The 16253-nt window shown below is 36.5% G+C and overlaps 1 protein-coding gene across 3 annotated transcripts in view; it reads left to right on the forward strand.

Moving 5' to 3' along the window:
- The first annotated feature begins 5 nt into the window (after positions 1–5).
- The window catches only part of LOC141914718 (titin-like), a 54399-nt gene continuing 38151 nt past the window's right edge, over positions 6–16253 (forward strand). For all 3 annotated transcript variants that reach the window (XM_074805989.1, XM_074805991.1, XM_074805990.1), the window contains exons 1-18: positions 6–370; positions 481–678; positions 2495–2782; positions 2902–3125; positions 3212–3473; positions 3556–3763; positions 3850–4453; positions 4534–4989; positions 5079–5211; positions 5299–5461; positions 5566–5696; positions 5775–5835; positions 13666–14133; positions 14716–14890; positions 15013–15199; positions 15274–15390; positions 15485–16006; positions 16079–16215. In XM_074805989.1, the coding sequence (XP_074662090.1) occupies positions 10–370; positions 481–678; positions 2495–2782; positions 2902–3125; positions 3212–3473; positions 3556–3763; positions 3850–4453; positions 4534–4989; positions 5079–5211; positions 5299–5461; positions 5566–5696; positions 5775–5835; positions 13666–14133; positions 14716–14890; positions 15013–15199; positions 15274–15390; positions 15485–16006; positions 16079–16215 (4695 nt within the window). In that variant the 5' untranslated portion in view covers positions 6–9. The remainder of the gene's footprint in view (positions 371–480; positions 679–2494; positions 2783–2901; positions 3126–3211; positions 3474–3555; positions 3764–3849; positions 4454–4533; positions 4990–5078; positions 5212–5298; positions 5462–5565; positions 5697–5774; positions 5836–13665; positions 14134–14715; positions 14891–15012; positions 15200–15273; positions 15391–15484; positions 16007–16078; positions 16216–16253) is intronic.

The raw sequence follows: 16253 nt of genomic DNA on the forward strand, positions 1-16253 counted from the left end.
GAAAGAGTAATGGTACAACCAAAATGGACGCCACCACCACCATCGCCACAAAAGGAGTTGGTGAAACCAAAATGGACACCACCACCGCAGTCACCTGTAGTTGCACCACCATGGGCAAAAAGTCCTGATAAGCAGGTACCTCCACCGAAATGGCAACCTGTCGCACCACCAGTTGTGGCAGCAGCTCCAAGGTGGAAGCCCACATCTCCAGAACCACACTACACAACCGAATTCAGTAAACAAATTGAACCAAGGTTCCAGCAAGTCGATGTTACTATAGCAGTTCCTGTACCACCCAAATTCATTGAACCACTGAAGAATATCGCTGCTGAAGAAGGTTCAAGAGTTGTCTTTGATGGTGTTATCTCAGGTATATCTTCAATACATCTTGTTTGATTAATTCCTCAATTTCTTAATTCAATAAGATTTCTTTTTATCATTGAATTTTATTAACGTTTTTGAAACAAAACATCATTTCAGGCAAGCCTGAGCCAACTATCAAGTGGTTCCGTGAAGGGCGAGAAATATCAGACAAAGCTGATTTTGAAATATCATACAAACAAGGACGTGTATCACTTACTATACCTGAGGTGTTTGAGGAAGATGCTGGGCTGTTCATGTGTGGGGCAGAAAATATTGCAGGTCATGCTACAAGTTCAGCTGAGCTCATTGTTAAAGGTAGGAATACTTATTAACCCAATGTGTAGGGTATATAATATATTTTCAAAACGTTATATTAGTAATTGAAGAACCAAGGGCCATACTATTTCGAACCATTATCTTTAAATATGGGAATTTGCAGTTAAGCCAAAAAATCTGTTGATGTAGTTAGACAGTATGCAAGATTGTTTATTTATTCAAGAGTTAGTTTTCAGTATTGGTTGAAATACTAGATTCTTGAAACTTGAATACTGATGTATTTCATGCCCATGTGTTTTTCTTTAGCATTCTTGAGATAATCGTGTGGAATCTGAAGTTTGTATATCTGAAATAGAATTTGAGCGAATGTCTGTAAAATTGTTTCTAGAATAACTAGAATTATTATAGTTGTACACAATCCAAAATCCCAATTAAGAGAATGGACTCTCCAGAGCATCTTCTATTCTAAATGAGTTGTGTCTGCATTTTTCGATATAGTTGTACTTTCTAAAACTGCTTTGCTTGATAAACCATTTCAAATATTCATTACTGAGTGTATGCATCGGCTACCCAAGCAATGAGCACAATCTCAATTGCCTGAGGGTACATTATTCTTCTCCCTGATGTTTGATAAACTTGCTGGATCCTCAACCCTTAGCTAAAATTAGTTCGAGTGGAGAGGATATTTCTTCATTGATCTTACATCAATGCAGTTCGCCTTGCACTCTGCCAACAACTCTGTGTTGGGGATGAGGCTGATTGCACCTGTCGATGAATGAATGAATGCGTCTAACTTTTTACTGATGATTGATATCAGTCTGGCTTTGATATCAATCATTGTAAACGCACGATTGGCTAATCAAAAGTATAAAACAAGGATTCAGTTATTCACTTCATAGAAGTTTCGCTCTGGATTTGTTCTGTGGCTCTCTCATCATGTTGGAATAAGAGTTTCGAAACAAGTTTTTTGTTAATTTTCTTTCGGTTTCGGAATTATTCTGAGGGAATGGTAGTCATTTTATATCATGGCTTGCCGTAGACAGAGTAATGTAGAAATTCGCTATGAGGATTTCAATTTCTCAGGTACCAGTGTTATGTTTATTCAAATTCTCTTACCTCAGATAAAACTTACCTTCCACTAACTGGGGGTATATAGTGGTGAAGTTTTGATTTTAATTTTTCTTATGTAAACTGTCATGTACATAGTTAAATCCTACAATATATAATTACAAATCGAGAATATAATACAGTTAGGAGTTACAGGAGATTGGTGGCTGCTTTTTATTCAGACTTGTATTGTGGAATTCAATGACATAGTTGTAAACACTTTGTTTATTAATAGAGAGTTAATTTTATATGAAATTCAACATCATTGATATGGAATTTTTGTTATCGGATATATTTATTCCATAAGACAAGTTTATAATTGAATGTAAGCGAGTGCAGTATGGTGGATATTTTTTCTTTAGGATTTTCAAACTTTAGAGAACACCCACGCTCAGTACTAAGTTAGAATTGTTTGAGATACATGTTAGATATTTCTGAAATGTCCAGCAGGGTTGTGGCTGTGTTGAGGGGATGGTGGAATTGTTTTTCTTGCGGCCACACACACACCTGTACTGCATCACTACATTCTGACTCAGCTTGTAAACTTCCTTTATCTTTATCTCTACAAGTAACCCAAATCCTTTCAGCTAATATAAACAATATCTTATCTACTGGAACTTCTCTTTATTTATCACTCTCTATTGAAGAAATATTTTTCTCTATAGTTAGCCTATGACGATTATTAGGTGAATTCATTTACAAGATCTTGTGTGCTTCATTTTGATGTATGAAATTCTTATGATTTCAGCTACCATGATTCCGCCTTCTTTCCCTCAGCGGCTTCAATCACAAGAAGTGAAAGAAGGTAAACCAGTGCGACTTACAGTTCAAGTTGCCGGTGCACCAATTCCTGATGTCACTTGGTATCGAGAGGGCCAGAAGATCATCAGCTCACCTGATTTTGAGATCGTCCAGGAGGGTGATGTTCATTCCCTGTACATTCCAGAAGTATTCTATGAGGATTCTGGCAAGTTCACTGTTGCCGCTGAAAATCCTGCTGGCAGAGCTCAGTGCACCGCTGAATTGATCGTTGAAGGTAAAGAGTGTTAGTCCTCAATTATTTCTATTTGAGAAATCATGACAATAGATTTATTATCTATGTTTGAATAGAAAGACTGAAGAATTCGGAATTTCAAAGAAAGCTCATATTTTCAGCTCCTTCTGGTCGTGAGTCAATGTCTCCCTCACCGCCAAGAACTCCTTCGGAACGTGAATCCTCTGTTGAACAGCGCAAATCAGAATATCTTTATGCACCAGATACATCAAAATTTGCACCTCGACGCATGTATCAACAATCACGAACAATGCGCATGTCTGCAAGTTCTAGTCCTGAACATAGTCCTACACGCATACCTTTCAGTGTGCCAACTTTTACAAGGGTAAATGATTTAATTTGAACTAATCTCATTGAATTCTGTTGTACAAGCCTGTTGTATGAATTCTAATTTTGAATTTTTGATCAAAGCCTTTACAGAACACATATATCCGTGAAGGTCAGCGTGTAACCCTTGAGTGTGAAGTCAGAGCTCATCCACAACCTGTCATTCGCTGGTACCGGGAAGATGTTGAAATTAAAGCATCTCCTGATTACATGATCACCTATGACCTGGGTATCAGTAGATTGGTCATTGCTGAAGCATTTGAACAAGATGCTGGAAAATTCACTTGCACAGCAACCAACAATTTAGGCACAAAGAGTTCTTTCTGCCATTTACGTGTGGACAGAGGTAACAGTATATAGATTCTTTCAAAACTTGTTTTTGAAATTTCGAAGATGATTTTAATGAAATTCTTGTGGTTCAATTACAGCTCCAGAATTGCACACCCCACCAGAACATGCCGAACCACAGAAATCCTTCATTCCAGAAAATGCTATGCCACCAACTTTCATCAGAAAGCCACAACATTATCGTCTGTTAGAAGCAGCAAGTGCTTTCTTTGACTGCAAAGTGGCGGGATATCCAGCTCCTGATATCGTCTGGAGTCGAGCTGGTCGACCACTAAAGGATGGTCATCGGTAAGGTTTAATACTCATATGGGTACCTATTTTGTTAAAAGATCTTTTTTTTTAATTATGATATTTTCGTTGGTCTCTTTCCACAGATTCAAGATGTACTATGACAAAAATACCGGTGAGATATCACTTGTCATCAACATGTGCTTAGCAGATGATGAGGGTGAATTCACATGCACTGCCATAAACCCTGTAGGTGAGACTTCAGAAACAGTCTTCCTTATGGGAGAAGATCGATACCGTCAATGGCTGGCAGCTGAGGAGGCTGCTAGAGATCGGGACCAGGAGAAGGAACGACAGAAGGTTTTATTGTCTGAACTTGAAACCCGATTAGAGTCACCTCGCCAGCGAAAAGAGACATTCTTTACACCTCGTGCTGAGCGTCGTTTGGAACAGTCTATTCAGAGAAGAATTTCTGAAGATGAATCCCGAATGAGTCAGCCCCGTGGTGATTTTGTTGTCTCCACATTTGAACAAAGACTAATGAAAGAGATTGAATTCCGTGAAGAACAGACACGAATGAGTGAATCTGAATCAGAACGATATGATTCGGAGCCACTTCGTCCAAAATCTGTACCAGTTAGTGGTCCTCCTGATGCTCCACATCTGGTACAGAAACTGAAAAATTTCAAATTGATAGAGGGGTCTGATGTGACTTTTGTGTGTAAGGTTACAGGTGTTCCTCGTCCTCAGGTATGTTACATAATTGCACATTTTTTTTGCCTAAGATTAAAGCTCTGTATTTACTAATGATGAAATCGATTGATTTTCAGATTCAGTGGTACAAGAATGGTATATACATTCAGCCTAGTCAGAGATTTGTGCAACGTTATACTCATGATGGGTACTGTACACTCAGAATTCGCATCGCGTTGAAGGAGGATGCTGGGCATTACACAGTGTTTGCGATAAATCCCTATGGTAAACAAACATGTAGTGCAGAGTTATATATAGAAGGACAAAGCATCGTCGATGACTCTTCATTTGTGAGTCCTGAAACGATGCGTTCGATCCAAAGGCAAGAATCTCAAAAATCACTCAAGAGTGAACCAGGATCAAGTGAAACTGTTGAGAAACATTTCAAACCAGTCTTCAAACGAGTTCCTAGTGACCAAGAGGCACGTGAAGGCAATATGGTACGATTTGACTGCATAGTCTTTGCTCGCCCAATGCCTGAACTGTTATGGTTCCGCAATGGTGTTGAAATACATGATGATAGTCTTCACAAAGTAAGAAATTTTTTTGAGTTCAATTTCATAATTTCTCTCATAGATATCAAACATATCAAAGTAATGATGTTTTACATTCTCTCCTTCAGATCTGTGTGAATGAAGATGGAGTACATTCTCTCATTTTCAATGCTGTTGGTCGGGAAGATGCTGGCACCTACACCTGTATTGCACGTAACAAAGCAGGAGAAGACAGGTTCACTGTCAATCTTAACGTACTCGGTAAGCAAAAACTTATCAACAATGAACAATGAACATGTCTAGTTAATATCTGTTTTTGGGGGTCACACTATTATTTTGTAATTATAGAGAGAGAAAAAGTGATGCCTCCGCGTTTCATTGACCGAATCCAGAATGCGACAGTTCCTGAAGGACAGCCAGTTTCATTCCACTGTCAAGCGGTAGGCACACCTATTCCTATGATGAGCTGGCAGAAAGAAGGGCGAACTATCATCCCTGAAATGGGCTACAGGTACGTACAGTATATCTACAATCAACTTCGCATGTACATGTGTATAAGCTGACTTTGTATCCTGTCGTCTGCTACTTTTTACATTTTGAACATTTTGTTTCTAGAGTTGTCACTGAAGGAAGTCATTCAACACTGTATATTGATCAAACAAGAGGAACTGATAATGCTTGGATTCAGTGCACTGCTGTCAATGTTGCTGGTACTGCTTCTACTAGAGCCAGGCTTGTTGTACAATGTAAGTGAAAGAATCCTTAATTCCTTCAACTTTTTCGATAGAATCAGTGAATAATTTGATCCATTCAACTTTTGCTAGGTCAAGCTCCAGAACCGGAACCAGAACGAAAGTTAATCATTCCCAAGAGTACAAAACCAAGGTAAGTCCATGTTATATTTATCATCGCACTTACTTATACATGTATACTGGTATTTTAATGTGTAATTGTATGTGATGTGTCTATTGTATGTGATCTGGATGTATGATAGTTATATAAATCACTGAATGTGAAACATTTTCTAATTATATCTTCATTTTGCAGTTCACAGATACCTAATTTGTTTTTATATATTTATTTATATGTGTACTTTCAATGTCTATTTTAATCATTAGAGTAAGCGTAACAAAACGTCCGGAGCCAGTAGCCACAGCGACTTTCCCGCCTCAAAGTCCGCTTAAAGCGCCCAGCATTCCTCAATGTCCAATGAAGGCACCCGGCAGTCCTCAGGTTACCCTGCCTGAAGCTCCCCTAAGGATCATTGCTTATGCTAATGAATACGACAGTGCTATTTTGACTCTAGGCGGTGATGGGCAATTAAGGTTTGATATTTTTTTTATATTCAGAGGCATGCAACATAGGGTAGTATTGGTTTTCAGAATCACTTCTTGCATGTGAAAAACACTGCTGAAATATTTTCTTCATAATCACTGGCAAATTTTATGACTTATGTATGAAAATCTTCTATGATCATTGTATAGTCCTCCTCAGAAATCCAAGGCCCAGGTTCCACCAAGACCAATGCCTCTGAAAGCAGCTGCTGCTGCTCAGGCTGTTGTGAAAGAATTGCCAGATATTGAGAAATACAGGTGGGCAAAATGCCTGTTACATTTATTAGTTGTAGTGAGCATCTTTGGCTATAGAGCTGACAGCATTTTTGTTTACTTACGTACAATTTAGATTTTTATTATATGTAGTTTTTTTCCCATATGAAGGACCACTACTTTTAATTACCACAGCATGTTCTTATGACGTAATTGCAAACAAATTGAACATACTGTCGATTGGATTTATTAGATTACATTTATTGAAATAGATTAGATTTATTTATTTATTGAAGTGAAATATTACATTCAAAGTTTTAAAAAGTATCTCTTGAAATCGATTCCTCTAATTTTATCTTTAGGGATGTAAAACAAACAATCATAGGACATGCGCCAATAAAAATAATTTCCTATGCTGATGAATATTCAAGTGCCATTTTAACTCTCCTCAGTGATGGAAAACTAAGGTGTGATATAATAACAATTATCTGTAGATTGGAAGGAAATATAGAATAGATGATTACTCTATATCAGTGATTAAGCTTTTTTTACTCAGAATGGTTTAAATTGTAAATTTAAATGAATTCCTCACATTGAAATAGGAAAAGTAAAAAATAGATAAATTCTGGAAATATTCTGATGTATTTTTGACCAAGAAAGGTTGTTTTATTTTAAACAATAGCCCTCCTCAATCAGCTCAAAGACCTAAGAGCCTGAAACTTACAGCGGCTGAGTCAGTTTTCAGAGCCTGGCTGGAAATTGATGAATTCAGGTGATTTAATTCAATGACTGCTCATCATTAATTGCATTTAGTGATAAATGAATTGTAGATAAGTAAAATAGAAGTCATTAATCAAATAGGGAGTTTGACTATTTATTTCAAGATTCTACTGTAAACTAATTACCGGGCAACTGGGTTTTGGGTGATTAAGTTTTCTAATACAGTAGTAATAAGGATAATCAATTAGTTCAGGAAATACTATTCAAATAGTCTTAGATTAAGCTATCAAAACTAAAACAATCAGGAAAAAATTTAGCTTGGATAGAAATGTAATAACCAAATTAAGGCACCATTTCATTTATGTAATTGTAGGCACATATGTAATGGATAATTCTTCGTTTTTTTCTTTGTTAGATGAAATTTTCTGTATGATAAATGAGTATTTGTAGCATGAATTGTTGATAAGAGTTCAATAAAGTAGATACTTACTGATAATTTTTCTCATATTAACAAGTAAATGAGTGTTTAATCGTAAATATGAGTGATAATGTCATTTGTGCTGACTTAAAGTTATTCTATGATATTTGAGTTATTGTTGTTAGTGTTTGACTGTTTTGCTTACTGATCTTTATCATAGATGTCCACCAGTGACTCAGGAGTTTTATGCTGCTCCACATCCTACTGTGACTGATACCGAAGCCACAACACATGATCGGAAAATGAGTAGTGCTCTTGTCCCGGAATTGAGTAGCCTTGTAAAGAAAGTACAGGGTCTTGATGAATGTAAATTCAATGTTGTTAAAGCATCTGAGCCGTATCATTTTGTACCGTGTCAGCCAGTCAAAGATGCAATTCAGAAATATGGCCTCCCTTCTGAGAGTCGAACTGTTGAATTTGACTTGTCAAAGAATACACCTACCGATGAGCATTACATTCCGGTATCAAAAGAACCTCAATTGACCCTGCCACAACAGCATCGGTTAACAACAGCTGCAACCATAAAGCCATGGAGACCTTCACTGCAACCTCTTCCTATGTCAGAAAAACCATCATCTGCTTTCACTGTTGTGGAACAAAGGTTCATCTCTCTTACTATATATTGCCTGCAGCACTCTTGATTTCACCATTCGTTTTCATATGTATGATAGTTAGTATTGTATGACTTGGTTTTTAGCCCACTTGGGACTTTAGTCCCAGCGGGCTATTGCGTTCACTTTTCGTCCGTCGTCCATCCGTTCGTCAACGGAATCCAGTTATTTTGGGAAGTTTTGAAGACACTTCAATGTAATGTCTTGATATTTGGGTTACACATGTATCTACCCTAGACACATCTTCAGCCCAAAAACTGGCCCTGTCAGAATCAAGATGGCCGACTGGCAGCCATTGTTGTTCGCCAAAATCAGCACTTTTTACAAATTTTTGAACTTTTTGAGGGAAATTTTGAAGACGCCTCGATCAATTACCTTGATCTTTCGTATATATTCGAATCCCCCCAGGGCCTATCAGCATAATAAAAATTGGGTCGATCGGACTCAGGATGTTCATCCTAGGACCTTTTAAGTGCCCAAAAATGTTAATTTTGGCCCAAATTCTGAGTCCTGTAGCTTCCTACTGGTTTGCCATTTCTTATTTCAATTGCTGATGGGTATTCTTTGGAAAGGGATGTTTTATACCTGAGACAGGTATTTTTGATCAGCCAATTATGACACAATTGGTGGCCATCTTGGTCATGGTTCCCACAGAACAGGGAAATTGGGAAAAACTTGGGAATTTTGAAATAATAATTCCCGGTTTGGAAATATTTGGGAATTTGAAAAATTTTCCTCAAATCAGGGAAATATTTGGGAAATTCATTACATTTCACATATTGCAATTGCCAAGGGTAACTTTCTTCAGCAGTTTCCCTTGAAAATCACCTTTATCAACCAGTCACTGCTAAAGTGTTGACTGTTGATCCATGATATGTGTTCATTTGCATTTGGGAAAATTGAAAAATCACTCATGAAATACTTGGGAAAAACTTGGGAATTTTGAATTCATATAACTGTGGGAACCAGTTCATTGGTTTTTATATATGGCTACCAGGGGGCGTTGAATAATACAATATCTTAGTATTTCTATATCATATTTGTACCAATACATATTTCGTTACCACAATCAATTGCAAAGTTGTAGCTCATGACATCGTCTATGATTGTGGTGAGTTTTAAGGAAATTACTTATTCTATATGGTCACCAGGGGGCATTGAATAGTAGAATAACCTAGCATTTTCTTATTATATTGGTACCTAGGCATTGAATATTGAAATTGTTATATTGTTGAGCATTTGAAACCACTTCCCAAGTGGGCATGGTGTCCCTGGACCCCTAGTTATGGTTTATTTTGAAATCCTAAATACTTGAGATGTTACACAGGAAAAGTAATTTTCCAATATTTTCAAATCCTAAATATTTGACATATTACACAGGAAAAGTCATTTTTCCAATATTCAATTATTCCAATTTTAGTATTCTTCTGATTCTTTACTAAGTAGATATATAGGTAACATAATTATTAGATCAGATATTTGTTCCATGAGGTAAATAGATTTCGTACTTGTTTTTGAAAATGCTTCAATATTTGTATGAATTTGTAGCAAACAATTTTTTCAGAAATTCTAGTTATAGTATTTGCTTCTTCCACATGTATAACTTCATGAAAAATTACCTATTAATAGAAAAATGGTTTTAAAAATTTTATCCTTGATTTCAACTCCATCATTATTGTTATCTGTTACTAGGAAGCTACCTACATCTGCTCCAGTTGCAACCTCTGCACAGCCAACATTAGCTCCAAAGCCCCCTACAACCGCTGAACTAAACATGTATCCTGCTCCCATCACTACTGGCCAACCAGCAATTGTCCCATGGCAAAGGTACTTGAATTGCATGAAGTAGATTTTATTTTTAAAGTAATAGCTAATTATCAAAGCATTTTTTCAGAGAGATTTTCTTCAGCTGAACATCAAAGAATTTTTTCACAATTTTTTCTTGTTAGCATCTGTTTTTTGTTTGTAGTATGTCCTAGTAATGTCCTAGTATAGCTCATTTTCAACTTGAGTTTGAATGTACAGAATTATGAAATAAAGACATTCATCATATATTGATTGCAATTTTTATTTAGATTTCCATCGATTAAGCTTTACACAAAGTTGAATAATTGTAATGTTTTGTTCTTCTATCTTCAATTATCAGGCCAGAGCCAATTAAGGAACCAGAGCCAGAGTGGAAGCATTTGTCTCTGAAACATGTCAGGTGTGCTATCATATCTTTTAGCATGTGTTAGTGATATAGTGGCTCTAGTAATATGCAATCAATAAATGTATAGGAATCATTGTAGGAGTAGGAATTCATGGAATAATACATATAATCTATTTAAATATATAAAACCATCCATGTATGTCTAAGAGTGTCTATAGTATATTATTTATATTTTCTAAATATCAAGTCCACCACCCGAGGATGAATATGTTGAACCACAGGTTCCTAAACCAGTAACAGTTACCGCTGAAGTTATTCCCCAGTTCAGGTTTGTAAAACTGGTCTATATCTTCTGCATGTGTACCATTCATGTACCACTCCATGTGTGTATATAGTTTCATAATAATCCATGTCCAGCCAATCAATGTGTGTGCGAATCTTCTCAGAAATTCCTCTCAGGCCATTCAATCGTTCCCCTATTGAATGATAATTTTAGTCATCGCATGAAAAATCTTTTGAAATGTGTGTCTTTGTAGACCGCTTTCGCAGTCACCAGCACTAAGAAAAATATCAGCTCCAGCTCAAATGTTATCGAGGTGTGTTGCTCATTATTTAAAGTGGCTTTTTTAACATTCAGTTCTCATGATGATAGTTTGCATTTGCTAAAGCAGTGTCTGGTTTATTAAATATTGTTGCTGTCAAATTTGAAGAATGTAGGTAAAAATGTCCCGGAAAAAATGTCCCAGGAAAAAGTGCCCCAGAAAAAAATGTCCCAAATTTTGGTATCAACTCATTTTGCATATTTAGAACGTGTCAACTGAGTAAAAAATCAAAACCATTATTTCATGAGACAAACTTCAGGGTAATCCTGATAATCAAAAGGAATTATTAATGGATATCTTTTTGAAATAACTCAACAAACTTGGTTATTATTTAAAAAGGAACAAGCTTTATTCAAGTGAACACGATAATTATTATTGTTAGCTCAGCCGATTATTCATGAGACAAACTCTGATAATCAAAGGGTACCATAATAAGTGTCCCTAATCAAAGAAGTGAACTCAACTCCTCAACCCGACAGCATGTGATTTGACTTCACTGTCTTTAATTTACATTGTTTCCTTTGATTAAAGGGTGACTTTAGTTAGTATCAGTTCAGATATTATAAAGTTGACTATGATATTGTTAAAACTAACTTAAAAGAAAAAGACAATGAATGATTTTTACAGACACTGAAGCATAAACCACTTTTTTGTACTGGGGAATAAAATAATAGATAGAATTCTAATAAAGTGAGTATTATGAATTAGAAACATCAATACGTAAACTTATTTACCGTAACTGATTTCTGGTGCTATTTTGATGTGAAATTCAATAAATTACCAAGTTATTAATGATAGACTGGGACATTTTTTCCTACTTTACAAATGGGACAATTTTTCCCATGACATATTTTCCAGGGACATTTTTTCCGGGGACATATTTTCCAGGACATTTTTTCCGGGGACATTTTTACCGTATACCAAATTTGAACTTTTACCTATAGTTTTATATTCACGTCTAAGGTTTTTTGCACTTCGTGCTTACCAGTTATTTAAAAACGAATTTTGCCATGTGTTGCTGTGTTGTTTTAGACCAACCCCAGCTGAATCTGCGCCAATTAGGAAATTTTCCGAGGCAGCTGTTATCACTCCAGTCAGGTGTGTTGCATGGATATATGCTTTATGACAATGTCTGATACTTGTTTTAAGATTATTTTTGAAATATTGGGATCATATTGACACTTGTATATCAAAATCAACTTTTTGTTTTCATGACAGACCGATGGACCAGAGCCCAGTCCCTCCATGGCGACAGACATCACAACAGCAACCGCAAGCTCAGCCAACAAAAGCTCCTACAATGCCGCATACACAACCACAGTATGTACCAAAATATCAGGCTCCAGCTCCTGAAAGATCACCGTCTGTACCACGTAAAACATCAATGGAAGTTCCAGCTTCACCAGTCGACAGACCAAAACCAATATATCCAGTTAAAGCACCACCATTGAAGATTGAACCAAGACGAGAACCACAGTCACCTGTTGTCCAGTCTCCATGGATGCAGCCACAGGTGCATGCACCAGCTCAGCAGCAGCAGCAGCAGCAGCCAATGCCAGTGCCTCAGACACCACCTACTCCAACTAAGATAGGTACAGTTGGTATACCAACTACACCTCAAAGACCATCAACGCCTATTCAGTTTGGCATACCTCAATCAATTGTTGTTGCTCCCATGTTTCCGTCAACACCACCGATGCGACCAGTGACACCACCTTCCATGGCACAGACTCAGCCTTTCAAACCTGAACCAAGTCCACTTACCGTCAGGGCTGCTGGAGAAGGGTACACATATTTACTTGTATCTGCATGTATTGTATTACTTATCTCCTTAATAAAAATACAATTTCTATCCAGTTTTTCTTAAATTCTATATGAGCATATCATGAATAGATTATTACCAATTTTAGACGGCCTCCTGCTGCTCCAAGGGTGCCACAATCACCACAACCTGTTGTTTCTACGAAGGCAGTTCGAACACGTAAACCAAGGTAGAAACTTAAATGATTGTGCATGAAGACAGCATGTAGATTTTAAACTTGCACGAATACAATGTGATGTAAAAAACAATGGTAGATCCCTAACTCATTTTTTACTATAGATTCATCATTTCATTTTCAGTATCTTAAAAGCAATTTAGTTTTGATAATTCACAAGGCTGATGATATACATCTAATTACCACAATTGACTGCAGCTTTTTTTATTTTACAGGTTGAATGATATTGCATGACTAAATTGTAAAATTAATAACATAGAAAACCGTGAAATATCCATTTATATCATCATTTCTCATCGAGTTACTGGTAGATTCTTTGTATTTCAGTTTCACAGCATGCACTCACAGATACCTACAAGATAAATGTGTGATTTCAGTATTTCACTAACTGATGATCTTGCTCTTAAAATTTCTCTTCATTGAAACTTAGGGTGTTTAATTGCATGAAAGTGGTTTCAGCTGTGGTACAAGCGGGTACCATATTTGGCTTGGTTTACTGTGCTTCTATCCGATGTTCCATATAGCATTACAATGATCAGCTAACCAAGTCATCAAGTCATCAACTCTGCTACAAGTACCTGTATGATATCAATTATTTCTTCTTACAGTGATCAGCCTGATTACACACCATTGAGAGATGCACTTGCACGTGGAGAAGAGCCTCCTGCCGAAGACATGTATGACAAAACTAAACAACGGCCCCCTAAATTCAGGCGAAAGCTGGTCGACCTGCCTAATCTGGATGAATCTGATCCAGCGCATTTGGAGACAAGTTTAGTACCTATTGGTGATCCAAACATGAAAGTTGAGTGGTACAAAGATGGCAAACTGTTGCACCATGGAACACGTTTCAAAACGTCGTGGGACTTCTCATACATCGCATTAGATCTATTATGGACATACCCTGAAGATGACGGAGAATATTACTGTCATGCAAGTAATTTGTATGGTGAAGACTGGACAAATAAAGCTACACTTAAGTGTAAGCCGAAGAAAGGGGTAATAACTGAAACTCAGTTACCAGATGGCATGGAGTCAGTAAGGAAATTAGACTCAATGGAGAAATCTTGGCTAGCGTAAGTCTTTTGATACATATTTTGTTTACGTCATTGAAAGTTTGGTTGGAAATATTTTGTTTCAAAACATTTACTGTAATTCGCTTTATTGTATTGTCTTGTAAAATGTTTCAGTCAAATGTATGATTTTAGGTTTAAATCACACATTTGATTAAACTGTACCTTCAATGTAAAACATGCGTACCCATATTTTCTTGCTTCCTTGATGAACACTCAATTATTTAGTGTAAACTGACATTTGAAATGATCATGGTGGTTAAATTGAATCTAACTGTATGATTTGTTGGTTTCATTAATACTTACTCTGACTGACATTACTCTAAAAATGATGTACATTGTACACGTTTTATAGTAATACCTACTTAACCTTTTTATCTAAAAAAGTAATAAATTTAATCAAAAACTCATGATTTTTTGATGCAATTTATGATAGTTTAATCTACATAAACATAAACATGTGTCATCTACATAAATCAATTGATGTAGAATGAGAGATTTCAAATCCATGTTTTCATGAGTGATTTGTTGAACCATTTGTCAATTGCTACCACTCTTGATTAATAACTTGAATAATTTTTAAAGGCCTATGCCTGATATGAGTCAGGAAGAAGAAAAACCACCTCAACCACCTGCAATTGATTTGAAACCAGAACCAGTTGTAGTCGATGAAGGGGAGCCAGCGAAGTTCCTTGTCAAAGTTAGTGGTCATCCTAGGCCAAGGGTCGTCTGGTGGATTAATGGCAGCATCATTGCATCAGTGAGTACCGGTATTTGATGAAGCAATGTCTAAAGAATAAGTGTCAAATTCAAATAGGTTGTTAACCTTTGAACCTATAAAACTTAAGTGTAAGAAATAACAGTGATTTTATACATTTTTAGGGTACCAGATTTAAGTTGTCTTATGATGGTATGATGCACTACTTAGAAATTCCAAAATGTAGAGAATATGACGCTGGCCAGATTCGCGTCACTGCTAAAAACAAATCTGGTGAAGCATTTGCCAGCACTGACCTAGAAGTCCAGTCAAAAGAAGACTGGCGATCACGACTGAAGCGAACTCCCAAGGGTAAGAGCGATGTGTGGGGTAATACTCCTACAATGTGAGAATATATTTTAAAATTCTTTTCTCAATATTTTTAGCTGAATTTGTACCTGCATTAGAAAAAATGAAAAGGGTTGAAGCTAGAACAACTGAACTAGATATTGCTCTCAAGAAACCAAAAACATCTGTATTTGAACTGCGAAAATTAGAAATGAGTAAGTCTTTGTGTTATTTGTGATTTTTGAAGGGTAAAAATTTAGTGAAAATTTGAATAGGCATTAATTCCAACACTTGCATTTGAATTTATAGACGTTGAGTCCAGAGCCAGAACAGTTCAAGATGCAGATTTAAAACAACAAACTCGCGAAATAATTGTTCGCACATCTGAACTAGAGCATATTCCACCTACTCTTGAGATCCGTCAACAAAGTCCAACCTTCGAAACGGAAGCTGAGGTGCAAGTTGAAAGAGCTCGAGCGAAACTACAACTTGATAATGTCGAAAAAGCTGAAGAAACAGCACAACTGAAATTTGATAAGTTGGAACGCAAAGAACCACCATTGTTCATCAGACGACTTGAACCAGTAATTGTCACTGAGGGAAAATCTGTAAAGCTTGAAGTTGAGGTCATTGGGAAACCAGAACCAACTGTCAAATGGTATCGTGAAGGCATGGAAATTCAGCCTTCTAGAGACTTCCAGATATCTACACAAAAGAATTCAACTTCACTTTTTATGCCAGAGATCTTTCCAGAAGATGCTGGAACATACTCAGTTATAGCTGAAAATCCAAGTGGTGTTGCACAGACTAAGGCTAAAATTACAGTTATTGGTAAGTATTGGTAAGAGAAAACAAACTTGTGAATTGTGAATAATTCATAAAAATTGAATTTTTGTTTTATAGAGGAACTTCCATTGGAGAAAGAACAACCTCCAGAATTCCGTAGTTTACTACAAGACACAGTTATTAAAGTTGGTGAACCACTGACATTTGATTGTCAGATTACTGGCAAACCGTCCCCGGATGTTTATTGGCAAAAGGCATGTAAACTTTGATTATTTCTGATGATTTTTCTTCA

Source organism: Tubulanus polymorphus, chromosome 1 (assembly GCF_964204645.1).
Source record: "Tubulanus polymorphus chromosome 1, tnTubPoly1.2, whole genome shotgun sequence".
NCBI lineage: Eukaryota > Metazoa > Nemertea > Palaeonemertea > Tubulaniformes > Tubulanidae > Tubulanus > Tubulanus polymorphus.